Source organism: Choristoneura fumiferana, chromosome 10 (assembly GCF_025370935.1).
Source record: "Choristoneura fumiferana chromosome 10, NRCan_CFum_1, whole genome shotgun sequence".
Classification (NCBI taxonomy): Eukaryota; Metazoa; Arthropoda; class Insecta; order Lepidoptera; family Tortricidae; genus Choristoneura; species Choristoneura fumiferana.
Genome location: NC_133481.1, coordinates 7,264,409 through 7,282,445, shown reverse-complemented (window position 1 = coordinate 7,282,445; position 18,037 = coordinate 7,264,409). Strand labels below are relative to the sequence as shown.

The 18,037-nt window shown below is 36.5% G+C and overlaps 1 protein-coding gene across 4 annotated transcripts in view; it reads right to left on the bottom strand.

Annotated features, from left to right (window-relative positions):
• LOC141431977 (pyrokinin-1 receptor-like) overlaps nt 1-18,037 on the bottom strand; it is a 71,902-nt gene that overhangs the window by 28,519 nt on the left and 25,346 nt on the right. For all 4 annotated transcript variants that reach the window (XM_074093308.1, XM_074093307.1, XM_074093311.1 and 1 more), the window contains exon 4: nt 8,284-8,391. In XM_074093308.1, coding sequence (XP_073949409.1) covers nt 8,284-8,391 — 108 coding nt within the window. The remainder of the gene's footprint in view (nt 1-8,283; nt 8,392-18,037) is intronic.

The window sequence follows — 18,037 nt, the reverse complement described above, 5'->3', positions numbered from 1 at the left end:
ACCTATTGAACATTATAGACATTTCAGTAAAATATGAATTTCCAAAAATATTTGGTTCGATTAGGTTAGAACTGTGACCACAACAACGCACGAGCCGAGCTAACGAAGCGAGCGTGCCGCGGCAGTGGCCGGCGAGTGCTAGAAATGACTAGATTATGTAAAATAAATATTATTAAGATAAAGAAGCAATAAATAAAACTGATTTGTACGTACAATATTTTAATTTTCGACATTCAAATATGTTGACATTTATAACTTAGAAAATGGTTATCGACATTTTTAATCATTCTATATTTTAATCACTCACCATTTCAACCTTAGACATTTTAACCATAGGTATAACAACTTTCGATATTGTAATACAATCGATATTTTAATTTTAGATATTTTTGAACATCGACATTTTAGCCGTAGGTATTTTAACTTTCGATATCCAAATATGTAACCGTTAGCTAGACTAACGAACCTAAACAAACATTTATATTAGTCATTGTAAATCCCCAAGTAACCACTTTATTATTTTTTCCATTCCTAAAAAACAGCCTGATGATGTAACATGATACGTTTGCCTTTGGTTCGCCTACACCTTGGTCGTAGCCTGCCCCGATAGCAGAGTCAGAGAGAGAGGAATTTAATTTTCGACATATATTTATCGTATCATATCATCCTTTGCTGATATAGGAATTTATTTCATATGAGACGAGATTTATACAGTTCGTAACAATTTTTTTTTTTCTTTTAATTAGGTTTACCTGTAACTACTAACTAGGTTTTTTAACCTAAACTGGGATTAAACTGAAATTTGGCAAGAATGTACACATCGAGTCTATAATTTATAAGCTTGCTAAATTTCACTCATCATCGGATAAACCAATAATAAAGTATTTTTAGCAAATATTTTTTTTCGAAACCAAACCAAACTCCTTTTTATTTTTCCAGTAAAAATGAAAAAAAAACATAAAAATGGGTATATCGCTTGAATGCCTATTGAATTCCAACCACGTGCCAGGAAGTTTGTGATTATTCCTATTTGAATTTATAATTGCTGCTGATAACCGCATCTGTTTATTGGCATGTGGCGTAGGCGAACTGAAAACGCTTGTAATTCTGATTATTCAATTCACATTCAATAAATACCCACTTAATAGTACATTGTGTCTTAAGGGCGGTAAATAAGGAATTACGAACGAGTCTATTAAAAACCCGAAGTCGAAGACTGAGGACTTTAATGAGTCGATGTTCGTAATTCTAGTACCGCTCGTGCGACATACAATGTTTTTCATCACATTTGCGAGTAAAATTGTATATTTGTAAAAGAAAAAATAATATTCTTTAAAAATTGCCGATACCGCTGACTGCGCTCTTGACAGCCAAAGGATGCATAGAAAAAATATTGCCAACAATCTGTGCCATGAATCTAACTATAGCAACCCGCAGCAATTAGAACGTCCTGGGGATACTACAAAATTCGAAAATCGAAGTTCGTATCATACCGTCCCTCTCACTCTCAAAGCAGGATGTGCCATCTATTTTAATTACATTTCACACGCGAGATAATGCAAGGCTTAATTTATTTCCCTATAGCTGACATTAGTCTGCTTCAATCCATCCACCGCAACTTCCGTAAAGCGACTTGCAACAAGTATGAACAAAGCAACTTCGGTAAAAGTGGAAGTACCTAAAATGGAAGGAGCAAATCGCTTTGCGAAAGACTTTCGACGAAACTCGACTCAGCGTTACTTGTGGTTTTCACGCTTAACCTTCCGAAGTCTAAAGTTCGATTTCAAAAGATGTAAATACTTCTTACTGTTCCGGTCATACTTACTAAAGATTCAAAAACTTTTCATGTTTTTACGAGGAAAATAACAAATGGAATATATCCATAGATTTTAAGTACAGTCAACTTGCACTGTGGCTGGAAAGCCATCATCATCATCATATTACTGGAGCCATCAGAATATAATAGATAGATATATATAGGATGGACGTCCAGAAGAAAAAAATTACATTGTTACACAACCTTTCAGGATGCTTAAAAAAATACGCAATCTATGCCAATGTGAAACTGAGAAGGTACATACCTCTATCTAGATAAAGTGACATACTGTAGAGTGCACCCTTATCTCTCAAGGAGTGATGTGATGTGGGTCACCATCCGGGTACATCTCACTTAGTTTCAGTGTACAATAAATAAGGTAGTATTTGAGTTAATGCACTGAAAAGAGCTACGTTGAATTCGTGACAATAAACATTGACATTGACAATAAGGAAAGAATAGTAGGAATCAATAAAGACCCAATCACTATGAGTATTACGTGCGTCATTTGAATTTAGGCAAGTAACTTCACATATTTTAACAATAAAACACTTTTTACTTTCAGTCTATATTGCTTTAAAAATCTCAATATGATATCAGCCGTAGGATGTCCATCGTTGGACATAAGCCTCCCTCTTAGACCTCCAGTTGCTTCGGTTGGAAGCGGCCAGCATCTACCGTGAACTTCGGCCTTAACCAGGTCATCCGTCCATCTCGTTGCTAGACGTCCTACGCTACGCTTGCCGGTCCGCACAAAAATCGAGTCGGTCCTAACTGTTTCATCATCATCATCATCAGCCGGAAGACGTCCACTGCTGGACAAAGGCCTCCCCCTAAGAACGCCACAATGAACGACAACTCGCCACTTGCATCCACCGGTTTCTCGCTACTCTCACGATGTCGTCAATCCCACCTGGTGGGACTAACTGTTTATCTATCATTAAAAGGAGAGTGTATCATTTTTTGCAACCCGACGACGCATCAGTAATCCGACAAAAATCTAGTGAACTTTATGCCCGCTTGCCTGTTTTCATATACAAAAAAACTCACTGCATCATAGTTATGTGTTTATATGAAATTAGGTTTTTTTTTCATGAATCGCAGACGTTAAATAATTGACAAGCCAATTTAAAAAATGCCTTTTTTATTACAATGAAAGAACACCAATCGGAAAGACAGTGAGTCGATTGACTCTTCTTCATTTTTTAATGAAAGCCATAAAAGAAAGTCTTTCCGCGCCGTTTTATGAACCATCAAATTTATTCCAGTTTCGGCTGATTAATTGGGAGGAACGCTCGGAGAGTACAAGTTTAAACGTACGTATGCTTAAATTTACATATTATGTAGTCGAGGGATACGAGTAGCATCACAACATAATTGAGAACCTAGATAATATTGACAAAAAGGATATACTTATTTTAGATACTTAATAAAAAAAGACAAAAACAAACATTTCCTAAGTTATACGTTACAGGATATGAAATAAAGTAATTACGAGTATAGTTAGCAACGTGTTTGGGTAAAGAACAAAAGTTGGGCCACGTGAAATGGTAGGTAGTCATCCGTACAAAATGACAATTTTATGGGATTTTAACTTCCGCGTCACAGCGAACAATTTTCATACAACTTTAATTACTTTAAGCATCCAAGCGTCAACTTCAACTTTTAAACTCCACCTGTTTATCAAATTTGTGCATATGTTGGCTTCATCTAAGTAAATTGGTTTTCGACTAAAAAAAGGTGAAATTCAATAATCGTATCGGTAAAACCCGGCGGCATATTCGAATACAGCGTTGTTTCCGTACATGGTAATAAAATAAGCGTTAAAATTCAGTTGTCATCGAATATAGCCGCTTCTTTTCAAGGTTAAAAGAAGGCGGGTCAAAGTGCAATGTGAACAAAGCAATTAGGTGAATGACACCGACGACGCGTGATCGATAAAATCACGATAGAATAGTCGACGCTTCGACGTTTCTATTGGGTTAGTGGTTAGCAGATTAATGGGGTTTCAATCGTGAATTTATCTCGGGGCGTGATCGTTTGTATAAGTAAGGTGCTGCGAGAACCTTCGGTAACCAATGAGCACTAACGCAATGGAAAATGCCACTAACGTCTACACAAGAAAAAGCTTAACAAGGATTAAATTTTAACAAATCAAATCCATGAATTAATCATAATAAAAATAACTAAACTCTTTATACAGACAATAACATAGATCATGCTTTAATTATTATGTTATTTTTTAAAGAAACCAAAGCAAAAAGAAAGTAAAACGCGATATCTACGCTCGTCAACGGCGCGTTTAAAAAACGAGATATGTAAAGGCTCTTAGTGCTTCTTCGATCCTACTATAATAAGCAATATAATAGAGAGGAGTACAAGGAGCTGACGGCCAACCTTCAAGCTAGAAACACACTGACGCCGGAGGCGCAGTGGCTTATTTCCCGCGCGTTATTCTGTGTGCCCTCTTTCATGTTAGCTCGAATATTACAACCGGTACCGCCTCCGCGCCGCGCCACACCGCCCCGCCACCGCTCTGTGTGTGTGTTCAAGCTTCAGGATTAAAAAATCCGATCTCATACTTTTGGAAAGAAGTCCCATCATTATAACAACGCTAGTTGCAGCTAAAAATGTTACTTGATCCGTATTATCCGTATTAATACTACCAACCCCAGCGATGAATTTATAGACGGATGTGTCTAACGGCCGTAAGGACATTTAAGCCGAAAGGGGAAATGTTGTCAAAGAAAAATATTTTTTTCACAAGCCCCCGGATAATGCTTTCCGGCGCGAGCCACAATACGCTCAATGGTTGATGGCACCGGACTATATTTCAAATAGAATATTTTGTAGCTAAATATAAAATGTTTATCCAGTAGATATTTGGTAAGTAACATGTAATGCGACATTTTATGATATTATTTAAAGGTGTCAACTGAGACAGTCCATTGCCAGTTTAGTCACTGCATTTTTTACGAAGGTTGTTTTTGTACATAAAAATACTGGACATAAATGTTTTTTTCACGGTCATCTATAGTCCATTCAGGATAAAATTGGACTCTAGAAGGTCACAGAAGCAGGGGTTCTAAACATTTTTTTTAAGTCGTAATAATTATGATGATGATGAATAAAAGAAGTAATAAGATAAAGTCACAATTTAGTTTACTTTGTAAGTAGATTAATATGTAATGTACTTAAAAATAACACAATATCAAGAAAATAAATAAATAATAAATACCATGGGACACTTGACACCAATTGACCTAGTCCCAAACTAAGCAAAGCTTGTACTATGGATACAACGCAACGAATAAACACATTTATATAGATAATACTTAACATACTTAAATACATATTAAACATCCAAGACCCGAGAACAAACATTCGTATTATTCATATAAATATCTGCCCCGGCCAGGAATCGAACCCGGGACCTCAAGCTTCGTAGTCAGTTTCTCTAACCACTTGGCCATCCGGTCGTCCATCCATCGTTTGCTACCTACCACTTCACGTCTCAACCGCTGAACCGATTTAGGTGAAATTTAGTATACACAGTAAAGTCCCGGGGAAGACATAGAATATTTTTTATCCCGGAAAATAGCATAGTTCCTGCGGGATAGCAATAAACGAATTCTACGTGAACGGAGTCGCGGGCAACAGCTAGTTAATGAATAATTGAAACTAATATTGACGTCTTCGATATTTTAATTAGAATTAAGTTTGGGCCGTATACTAAAAAAATGCAATTTATTAAATGACTTCCTAAAGCGTGCATTAACGAAGAGCCTATTTTCTTTCTGTCCATTCCTATATTGAATATACTGTAAAGATTACAGTACATTCAATATTTTTTTTTATTCGACTGGATGGTAAACAAGCAAGTTTTGGAGACCCTGATGGTAAGAGAACACCACCGCCCATGAATGGACAGAATTAAAATAGGCTCTTTATTCGTGGGCAGAGCCAAAAATCACCCATGACTAAATCTCACTAATATTATAAATGCGAAAGTTTGTAAGTCTGTTTGTTTGTGTGTTTGTTTGTTTGTTACTTCATCACGTCTAAGCCGCTAAACCAATTTAGATGAAATTCGGTACACAGATAGATTTAGCCCCGGAGAAGGATATAGGATAGTTTTTATCCCGGAATATGGCATAGTCCCCACGGGATAGCGATAACCAAATTGTACACGGACGGAGTCGCGGGTAACGGCTAGTCATGTATAATTAACTGTGATTCCAAGTTACGTTATAAGAAATGACGACCGGATGGCCAAGTGGTTAGAGAACCTGACTACGAAGCTTGAAGTCCCGAATTCGATTCCCCACGCACGCACGCACGCACGCACGCACGCACACACACACACACACACACACACACACACACACACACACACACACACACACACACACACACACACACACACACACACACACACACACACACATCACGCCTTTATTCCCAAATGGGGTAGGCAGAGCACACGAAAAGTTACAGCTTCGGATCCACTTTAAGCAATTTTAGGTTTAAAGTTTGACAAAAAAAAGGTACAATAGTGACGGGTTGCTAGCCTTGTCGCCTACGGTATACCTTAACCTATATCCTTTGTCGCCTCTTACGACATCCCCGGAAGAAATGGAGAGGTGTAATTCTAACCCGACACCATACGGGGGCCAAATTCACCTCACGTAATTAATAGATACCCCCTTATAGTACGTAACACGACATTGCTGTCCGATTGCTTTTAAGTAATTATTACGATTACCTTTAGTGTAAGTTTTCGGTTACAAAATACGTCTCGATCGCGTTCGCGTTAAAATCTCAATTTGTATCAAAACACGAACATCGCAAACGTTCCGCTAGAGGCGCTGTTCGTGTTTCCATACAAATTGTGATCGAGACGTATTTGGTAACCGAAAACTTACACTAAGGGTACTGTTAAGTAGTGAATGGCTAAGCTTAAAAATTATTGTAATTTCGCTTCACAGCACTAAAACCAACGTTGGTTACTTTTGTTTTTGTATAAAAAATACATGCTGGGAAGGCAACCAACTTTTACAAATGCAACTGACATTAAAGCTTATATTAATAAGATAAAACAAATTCTTAGTCACCCAGAATTTAATAATACAAAAAAACATACAGTCGAATTGAGAACCTCCTCCTTTTTTGAAGTCGTTTAAAAATAAGTATGCTGGACTACGAAGCGAGTCTGTGTTCACATATAGGTACAGTCATCAGCATTAATATCTGCCACAGCGGAGCGTGCAAAAATATCTGACACGTCTTTCCGGCCCTAGAAATAGAGTCGTATCAGAAATTTATGCACGCTTGTTGTGTCAGATATTGGTGCTGGTGACTGTACCCTTCATTTGCATAAATAATGACGGCCACGTTTTATATGCAAATCCACAAATTTACTAACAATATGAGTTAACGTGTTTAGAATGCAACAATTAAAAAAACTAACAAATGAAGTCGGACAGTTTGGCAATATTTTTTTATGTTCACCTGTTTCTAGATTGCGCGGTAATTCACTGGAAACTGGTTTGGTTTTACATTTATTATATATTTCGGTGTAAGAGCATTTTTTAGTAGCTAACATAAGGTTACAATCACGATGATGGCGATCAGAAAATATTGTTTTTGTTTTTTAAATATTTTTCACATGTTACTTTAGTCTGCATATCGGGACTAAAGCTCCTCATTAATCTCTATTAAAGTATTTTTTAATTTACTTTGGAGACCCCTAAACAGCCAAACACGGTGTTTGTGAATGGAGGATTATCGCCATTTTCAGTGATTGTGACAATTTTAGGGCGTGATAATAACTTCTAAATGACAACTGTGCAAAAATATATAATAAAGAGAAAACAAAAATTAAAAAACACAATTTAATTTCGTGAAACACAATGAATCTTATCTTAATGCTAAAAATGCCAAAATCGCCATAGGTGTGCCTATAAAATTTGAGGTTTGCCCTCGGTTTCCCTAGGATCCCATCATCAGATCTTGACTTGGTGACTATGGCACCACTTCAGAAGAGTACTTTTTCGAATAAAAAAATATTTTGAAAATCGGTTCACAATTGACTGAGTAATCGGTGAACATACATAAAAAATACAAACATTGGAACGTATAACCTCCTCCTTTTTTGAAGTCGGTTAAAAACAACCTAAAGTTTTTTTATTACTGACATTGTTCTCTTTGATACGAGGTGTTAATTCAATAACACACATTTGATTCTTAAATTATAGCGAAGTAGCGTTTTAAAGAAAACAAAATTATCCCCGCTGTAAAGAGCTCAGTCGGCCTCAGCCACAAATTTGCTTTTATTAAATCTATGTGGATAAAATCAACATCAAGGAAATACTATAAATACCTCCTTTGAAATTAACACGCGTTTTCCTCGCGGAATATTTGATTATGTGTGATTTAACAATATATGATGATCGGATTACGCTTACCTTGAAGGCGTTTCTAAATTTATTCGACATTATGTTGTAGAGAAACGGGTTGATTGCCGTCGACAGAAAATACAGAACACCGGACAGGAAAGTCAGCACTATGTACACCTGAGGAAAAAAAAGGGGATTAAAGTAGCATCCTAACAAAATTAGATCAAACTTTTTCTAAGAATACGCGTAACAAGATTAAAATTATATGGATACTAGCATTTGCCCGCGGCTCCGCCCGCGCGGTATTCGGTTATCGCGCTGTTCCCTCAGGAACTCTGCATTTTCCGGGATAAAAAGTAGCCTGTGTCACTCTCGGGCCCATAAACTATCTCTATGCCAAAAATCACGTCGATCCGTCGCTCCGTTACGGCGTGGAAGACGGGCAAACATACACACAAACACACACACTTTCGCATTTATAATATTATATAGTATATATAGTATGAATATGTAAGCCTTTATTGATTTATATCTATTTTAATGGTTGACAAATTATTTTACAAATAAAGATGAAAATAAGGATTAGAGCACATGTATGTGGATGAAATATTTTTACTGGTATTTATGTTCTTTTTACTTTTTAAGTATTTTTTTAGAAAGGAATTTGTTTCTTTCTAAAAAATTCTGAAATATGGTTCTTATTTCTGGCACAAGTAGGACATTTGAGTTACAGATAGACATTATTATCAGTATGTATCCTATAAACCACACCTAGTCCTCTCACTCTTTCCCTAACATACCTACCAGAGATTATTTAGTACACCAATAGAGGGAAATAAATTTTGGAAAAGACTGAAAATTTTCCTAGAAGTGAAGTGGAGAACTTTCGATAGACATTAAATCACAGGTTAGGGGTAAGTTAATTCAGCCGGTTCCACCCTGGGAAACCTCGGCGGGAACGCCAGCTAAATTATATTACGGCGGGATATATTAATCCCAAGTTACATAAGTCATTGAGGACTAATTGGATTTCAATTAATTTAAAATTTTAACATAATTTAGCACTGGTAAAATTTGTTGCGGCAGGAATTTTATATTGAAGTGTGTGTAATGCGCGTGAAATAAATATGGGAGTTTAAACACTTTTGATTAATGTTACAATTAAACCTTCGCTTGTTTCGGTATTTACTGAAAAACTTTTTGATTAAATGGAATAGCGAATAAATTATGTTCATCTCCAAATAGCTAGTGAAATAAATAAGCCTTGACCCACTATTCAGGCTCTGCCTGAACTACACAATTCAACGGAATAAATCCATAAAGAATTTTATCGTATCCTTTTTGTGACCGAGACAACAATAAATTATAGTCTAACGGCGGGGGATGACAAGAAAAACTTAAGCGCTTTTAGTTCCAATCAAAGTCCCCCCCCTGTCACACTAGCCTTTATCGTCACCATTAAACGGTGGTCCCTTTCTGATAAATAAGCTTGTGCGAAAGGGACGGACGCTTTATGTCCACTATAAAACCTAGTGCGTATGGAGCAGCAGTACGTCTAGTATGATCTAAAAAATATGCTAGTCAGGCTATAGTTAGAATTTCCTACATTCTCGCCCTTAAAATGATATGATACTGCGTTGTATCTGCATAATTCATTGGCATCCAAACATTCATCAAGGTATTTCTGACCATTATTCATAAAATTATGATTGGTCACAATAGATCAAGGCAGTATTTACTGAAGAAAAAAAAATGCTTTTTGTCACCATCATTTTAGAGCAGTCTGTAGGCACGTACCTACTTGGCATAAAATTGAAAAATATTTTTATGTTTTTTTTTTCTGCAATTCATAAAAAAATGTACTTAACTATTTTACACCGCTCCCGAAAAGTAGACGTTACGGGTGTTAGTGGTTTGTCCATATCGTCACTACTTTGAAAAAATCTCATATCTAAAATCAATATGTCTACAAAATTGAACCTTGATGTAATGACTATAAAGTTCACTCAGAAAAATTATCTATTTTGAGCTACGGAGTTTTTTTTAAAGTAGTGACGATATGCTATGGACATGTTGCAATTATTTTATAACTAACATGAAGAAGTTTACAAATAATACTCCTACGTAAATGTAATCAAAATCGCTAGTGACAGGCACGTAGCGTTCCTCGATAAAAACTGAATCGCATTTTAAGAGGTTACAAGCCAACTTCAACGTGTACCCTCATCGCCCTAGAGCCCGGCCTCTAGTGAGACAGATTTAGTCTCAAATCGTGCTAAGAGCATTTTTATGATAATACGGGTCGCGGCAAACAACCCTCCAAATAGCCGACCGCCGTTTTTGTCAACAAAAATTGGATATATCACGAGAACATATTGGGTATTTGTTTCGGCGATTGGCTCCCCGTATGCGTGGATTACTTCTAAATTTAAATTCACGGGCTCACGTGAATTGCAGTCCTTTTAACAGAATATTTGTGTTGATGCGTTCCAAAACTTTATGAGGCCTAAATCATCTTATTTTATTTTTAATTTGAATTTGACTCGCGTGGTAGTCGATCGGGGAATGGATTTTTGAAATCAAGACTGTAAAGACACGAATAATACGAATGTGATAAAAAAACTATGTGACAAAATTACAGCTCAAATTACATTTTCCGCTAGTAATCTTCTACTCCTCGACTCGTTTCAAATTCAACACAATTTTTCCCCACTTTATTTTTCTACCTTCGGGTGATGTGATTTCAAAAATCGTTTGCATAGAATTAACACAATTTTTAGATGTAATATAACATTTATAGAAGTACAATATATGAAAAATTACACAATTCACTAAACTCTAGGTTTCTGCCAAGACGTAAAGTTAAAAAGTTATCGATACTAAATTGACTTTAATTTAAAGTAAAGGTTGTCCCTTTCCTTACTAAAACTAGCCTATTGAGTCAACAAAGGTCAAGTTATGGTATCTTAACGACTATGTACTGTAGGGACTAGGCTGTATACCGCTGGCAGGTGGTAAAACTGACCACCTCGCAGGCTAGATTGACTTTATTATGTATAATGATAGTATTTTTATATTGTATGATTCTAGAATTTGACTTTAAAAGACGATTGACAGCGGTATACCGAGCACAGATTGCTCCCGACAGCCTGAGCGGCTGGAACTATCTATGTAATCTTATTATAAATCCTACAATAAATCTGAGTACTGACGAAATATGCATTTTATTTGAAGTGAGTTGAAAGAATTTAAAGTCACGCGCGTAGATCCCCATTACGTAAGCTCTTACCAAGTTACAGTCCCCACAGTACCTACCTATTTCAGAACAAGTTAACGAGGTATTTTTGCATTTCTAATGTCTGTATGAAGCGTTAAATTTTTGATGTTCGTTAACTTTAAAGCCACATTCAACATGTCACTTCTCGTGGCCTAACTCTTACTGTCAGGAAATAGAAATAATTTATTATACACCATTAAACAGTGTTAAAAAATAACTAATTATTAAATAGTTTTTGATTCATATATTTTTGGCATTAAGAGGTTAAAAAAGAGAGTTTATTTCATGTCTGACTTATGTATTAAGCAGCGCTTGTTAACATTAACAAATTCACATTATAAGTAACGTTACGTAAAGGTGAAATCGTAAAAATAGCTTGTAAGTACCGGTATACAATTATATCGTTACTAGATAAAATAACATTATGGTAACGTTACCCAGTTAACGTTACTTAATAACGGTAAATTTTCTTTACATAGTAGCTAATAGTAGGGCTTGTTAACGTTACCCAATTCAGATTATATTAAAAAGTAACACTACCGAAGATGTAGTAGTCGTAGTGAAGGGTGTTTTAAAGGACATTATGCATTACAAATAATTCTGGACAAGCGTTTTGACGTAATAGTACATTACTGTAGAGGCCGGGAAGTAGGGGGTTGCCGGCCAAGCTGATATAGATAGGGATGCGAGGCCGGCAACCCCGCGTACCAGCCGAGGCTTGTACAGTGCTTTTCTCAAAAATGTCATGAAATAAAAGAAAACCACGAGATATGAAGCTGGTGGGACGCTAGTCTCGTCGCCGTGTTGTGTGCGCGCGCGTCGCGCTGGCTGCTGGCGCGGCGGCTGCTGGGCGGGTGCTGCTGGCGTAGGCCGTGTCGCAGAGCGCGCGTTGAAACAAAAGACGGTCGCATTGCCGGCCAGCGGCCTGCAAGGTTGTATGAAATCTCTTTGCAGGCCGCTAGTGATCGCGCGCAGGCAGGCGAGCCGCAGCGCTGCAGCGCGATACTTCTCGGCCTTTTGTTTGCAACACAACGTCAATATTTCATGTCATATTTGAGAAATAACAATTTACACGCCACAGCGCCCTAAAAAGATAAAGTTTTGGCGCCACCTTACCTACTGTCATGCTAAGTTGACGCATATAGCTTCGTATGTTTAATTTAATTTATGAAAGCTGGAATTTAAGGGCTACTTAACTAAGTGAGCGTAATTAATACGTTAAAAACCAGTTAACTTACAAACATTGTATAAAACTTCGGTGTGAGATATCTTCTTATATCAAACAAGCATGTATGCACGCACACCTCGCGTTTTCTAAATAATCAAAAACACAAATGTTACATAGTTAATGTCTGCAAAAATAATTATAAAAAATCATAATTTGTTATCACGTTTAATGGTTAAAGTGCATTGGTATGTCACTTGTGCCGTAGCTTTTGTTGTTACTAAAATTGAATAGAAATGTATGTAGTATATGCGTGAATGAATTATATTCTATACCTAACCCTGCATTTATTTTCTATCGAAACTTGAGCTAATTGATTAACAAATTAGTCTAAGATTAGTTCATAGCAGGGTAAACAAGCAGCCAGACACTATAAAATGAAACATGATAACTTTAGTTATTGTTTTGTATTCCATGAATTTTGTGCTTAGAGTTACACCAACAATTAATAATTACTTTCAGCATAATTATACTCAGTTAACCTATTTGAATACCAATAGTTAATGCTTCAAGTACAGCTTATGTAAACCAGATATTTTAAATCTGCAATACCAGAAAATGTACTATGTGTAACCGTGGTGTTCAATCCAAATGCGTGGCAATATAAAAGAGCTCATGTTGCTGAGGAAGTAAGAAGAGTAATTATCTATTACCTACTTATTATGTTTTCATGCACGCGTATTCATTTATTAAGTATTTCAGTATTTTCTCAGGCACAACAGCCCATTTGTAGGCAGCCGGTATACATAATATATTATCACAAAACAAAAGAATTTGTTTCACACAAATCCCATTTTGACTTCTCTATATTTTTTTGCGCTACGAGAAGGTAAGACAGAAGTAAGTGGATAGAGTATATTAAAATATTAAAGTTACATATCTGCGCTAAGGCCATATTGAAACTTCTACTTTCTACGAAATTGCAATCATCACAAACATCTACTTCCGTTTCACACACAAAGACTGAATATTTAATAATGAAAATACACCGAAACAGACCGACCCTCACCCTCATAATATACTAAAACCCCTAGCCATATGCAATTATTGTGATGAAAACAATAAAAAGCTAACACTGAAAGAGCTTAATAATATTTCATACAGAACGTGCCTCAATAAAAATATTCATGCGTTTTTCCCATCGGACTTTTAGGTTCCTATGTATACCTATATTGTTATTTCATTGTTTTTTGAGTACAGCGGCAATTATTTTACACTAGCTGGTGCCCGCGCCCGGTGTAGTATTTTTTTTATTATTTTCTAAATCTTCTTTTAAATAAATAATATAAATAAATATAAATATCATGGGACACTTGACACCAATTAACCTAGTCCCAAACTAAGCAAAGCTAATAATGGATACTAGGCAACGGATAAAAATACTTATATAGATAAATACATACTTAAAAACATATTAAACATCCAAGACCCGAGAACAAACATTCGTATTATTCATACGAATATCTGTCCCGGCCGGGAATCGAACCCGGGACCTCAAGCTTCGTAGTCAGGTTCTCTAACCACTAAGCCATCCGGTCGTCAAAATTTTATAAGAACCTTCTCCTGACAATAGCAAACACAACAAAAAAAGAATTAGCGAAATCGTGTCTCGCGTGATGCCGTGACCAAGGGAAATAGGGATTCATTTTTTATATATTAATTAAATAAAAAATAGAAGATTACAGTTAACTACCTACGAGTATACCTATTATAATCTTTTAATGGTTATCATTAATTGACATCTCAACGATCATCATCATTATGTCAGCGGTAAGACTTCCACGGTTGGTCATAAGCCTCCCTCATTCTTCATAAATTTAAAAGCATACAGAAATATTTATTATCACATACTTTTTCTGTGAAAAAAATAAACCTAGTAAAATAATAATAAGTAATAAATACATTTTATTTCGGATAATTTTTTTAACATTAATCTATGTATACTTTGGTTAGTGGGTAGGTACATTTAATGCTTACAATCCTAAAATTATGATAGTAAAGAAAAAGATAACTATAACTACGAGTATCAATTAGTGGCACCTATAAGTAAGTAGCCTTCCTCACCATATTATTATGCCATACGAGGGGGCTGTCATAATCATATAACGCTTAGCAAGCATCCTCACTTACTTGTAGTATTTTTTATGAATCATTGACTTTCCAATATTTTTTCCGTTGCTTGTTCTTTTTTGTCTTAGTTCTTCAAAGCTTAACAGTTTATGTCAACGAGAAGTACCCATTTTTTACACGTAAGAAGTTGTATCTTTTGATCACATGAACTTACTTGATTCTTCTTCAGTTACAGAAGACTATAACCCGAGGTATTTCATATTAGTTACATTATAATACCTCATCCGTAAAAATAATGGTAACTGATTGACGCACACACGCGTAGTACACGAAGAGACGCAGACGAGCCCTGAGTGATTCTTTAAGGGTTTTTCAATGAGGTACGAAACCCTAACAATCCAGCAAGACAAAATATATTAACACCGCCAATCACCTGTCATTACTTAACAGCTTTTCATTTTACGATTTTATGCCCAACATTGTAATAATATACCTACAACATATAGACGCGTGTAAATACAGCCGCGGAAAGTGGCAAACAATGACTAACGTAAGTCGGTGAGTCTCATGGCGTGGGCTTCAATGAATTCGAGAACATCTATCGCATTCCGGAAGCACAAAGGATGCGAGAAATAAACCTAAATTTATAAATGACTGCCGTACATTTTAATAAACAATCCGATGTTTGTTTAGATTGTGTCGAAAAAACTAAACCAAAACTATATGTAGAGTTCTACTTGATTCAAGATATATCCTAAGAAGGAAGAAAGTTACACACATAATAAGTTTAATTTTAACCCTCCGTCTGACATAGTCGGGTAAAAACTCTAAAAATGCATTAGGGAAGTTTTGTCCTCTGGTCATTTTACGGTAGTGACAATTTATCTTAATGGCGTTTTTAATTGCGGAGGATATGCTCTCTGGGCCTTTTTGTCCGATGTAGTAATTTTACTTCTACTAACATCATGCTTGGAGTATTAAATGTACACAGGGTATTTAGTACTAAGGTCACCCCTTCTGCAGGGCTACTACGAAACTCGAAACTCGAAGTTCGTGTCGTGCGGTCCCTCTCGCTCTCGTACTAAATAGTTTAAGTGTCAGAGGGAACGCACGACACGAACTTCGAGTTTCGAGTTTCGTAGTAGCCCTGCTGGATTATTCTATCCAACAAGACTTAATGTAATCAACAACAAAAAACTGCTAACTGTAAACTCGAACCAAATTAATCGTGACCCACTTCACCCACTGTGGAATTGCATGACACTTATTGAATTTATTATATCACTTACTATAAGAACGTTCTACGTTGGGTCAGGAATCAATTGTTCGACTGTACATACAGTGCTTTGTACTTCAATTGTTCGTCGATATTATAATAGTTTAGTCTCATAAAACAATCACTTTGAGATAAGATGACCAAAACTTGAAGTTTATTGGTAGGGTCTTTTAACGATATAAAAAATATCCTTGGAAAAACAACAAATAAGTGACTATATTAGCCGATGGGATGCTCGAAAATACCGAATAAGAATATTGTAATTTGAATATTTTTGCGCCGGAACATAGCGTCAGGCTGGAAAGAGTGCGAGGGCTGGGAGGTCCTTAAAATTCGTTCTAAATTAAATCGAAAATACAAACTGAGACATGGATGCACAGAAAAACCAGAAAAAGAGACCAGCACTGGGAATCGAACCCAGGTTCTCAGCAATCCGTGCTGCGTGCCCCTACACCACTGCTGGACAGGAATCTAGACACGATTTTTTCCTATGCATACATATCTCAGGTTGCTTATTTCTACTATGCTACTTAAGCAGCAGCACTACCCGTAAAAGTAACAAATTTGGAGTTGAAATAAAAAATACAAAAAGACTCCAAAAAACCAATCATCATTCTAAATTTGCGGATTGAACAACATAATATTTTTTCCGAAAATATATGAGCTGCATTTAAGGATGTGCTGTCGCCAAAGAAGTGCAAGAAAGCAAAACGGAAAATAGCGAAAATATTTTTCCTCACACATCGCTCCGTTTCGCGCACATTCCCGGTGATAAATAATTTACGATATTAATTAAATCTTATTTTTTATATTACCTATATAGTTACTTTATGGAAAACAATATTATAAGTTTAAATATTTTCATATAATAATATTAATGCCATTACTAGGGCACACCGAAATGATCGGGAATCGCCAATCGGATACTTTAGAGTAAGTTAGAATAAAACCTTTTTAATTGCGCATGTACTGTCCACTTACAAACGTAATGAGGTTTTCAGAATAAAAATAATAGGTTTTTTTTTAAATGCAGTTTAAAACTGTCAAGTCGATAAGCAAAATGGAGCTCACGCGTGAAAATTTCCGTGTCATTCATTATTTATCACAATTTTCGCCAAGGGTTATCTTAAGATGAATGTCTGAGGGAGCTTGTTTCTCTTTATAATATTGAACCACCTAGTCAAACAACAATATATTGTTGGTATTCGGAGTTTCGACGAGGTCGTGTGTCTGTCACAACCACAACCGTACCTTCTACAGGTCGAACAAAAACAGCGGTAACATCTGAAAACATCGCCGCTGTGCAAAAAATTATACACGATGACCGACATATAACCTACGAACACCAGGGCTACTACGAAACTTGAAACTCGAAGTTCGTGTCGTGCGGTCCTTCTGACACTTATACTATTTAATAGCAGAGCGAGAGGGACGGCACGATACGAACTTCGAGTTTCGAGTTTCGTAGTAGCCCTGCAGTTCCGGGCAATCGTAGGCATTGGAATAACTGCAATCCAAACCATTTTACACTGTGACTTGAGTGTGAGAAAACTTGTTTCCCGATGGGTACCCCATAATTTGTCAGAAGAGCAAAAGGCGGCACGTGTTGATTGATGCCGGTCTACTCTGAAACGCTTCAACGGAGGGAAGTCAAAAGCCGTGTATAACATCGTCTCAGGTGACGAATCGTAGATTTATTCTTATGAGCCAGAAAGAAAACATCAATCAGCAGTTTAGCTCTTTGAAGACGAAGTTAAGCCAACGAAAGTTGTGCGTTCCCGCAGCGTTTCCAAAAAAATGGTCGCTTCGTTTGTTTCAAAAACCGGACATGTTACCACAGTTCCACTACAGGAACGTAGAACAGTTACTGCTGTTTGGTACACTTCGGTTTGTCTGCCACAAATGATAGCTGAACTCCGTCATGGTAACCCGACACGTCGCGTCACTTACATCATGATAACGCGAGCGCTCATAC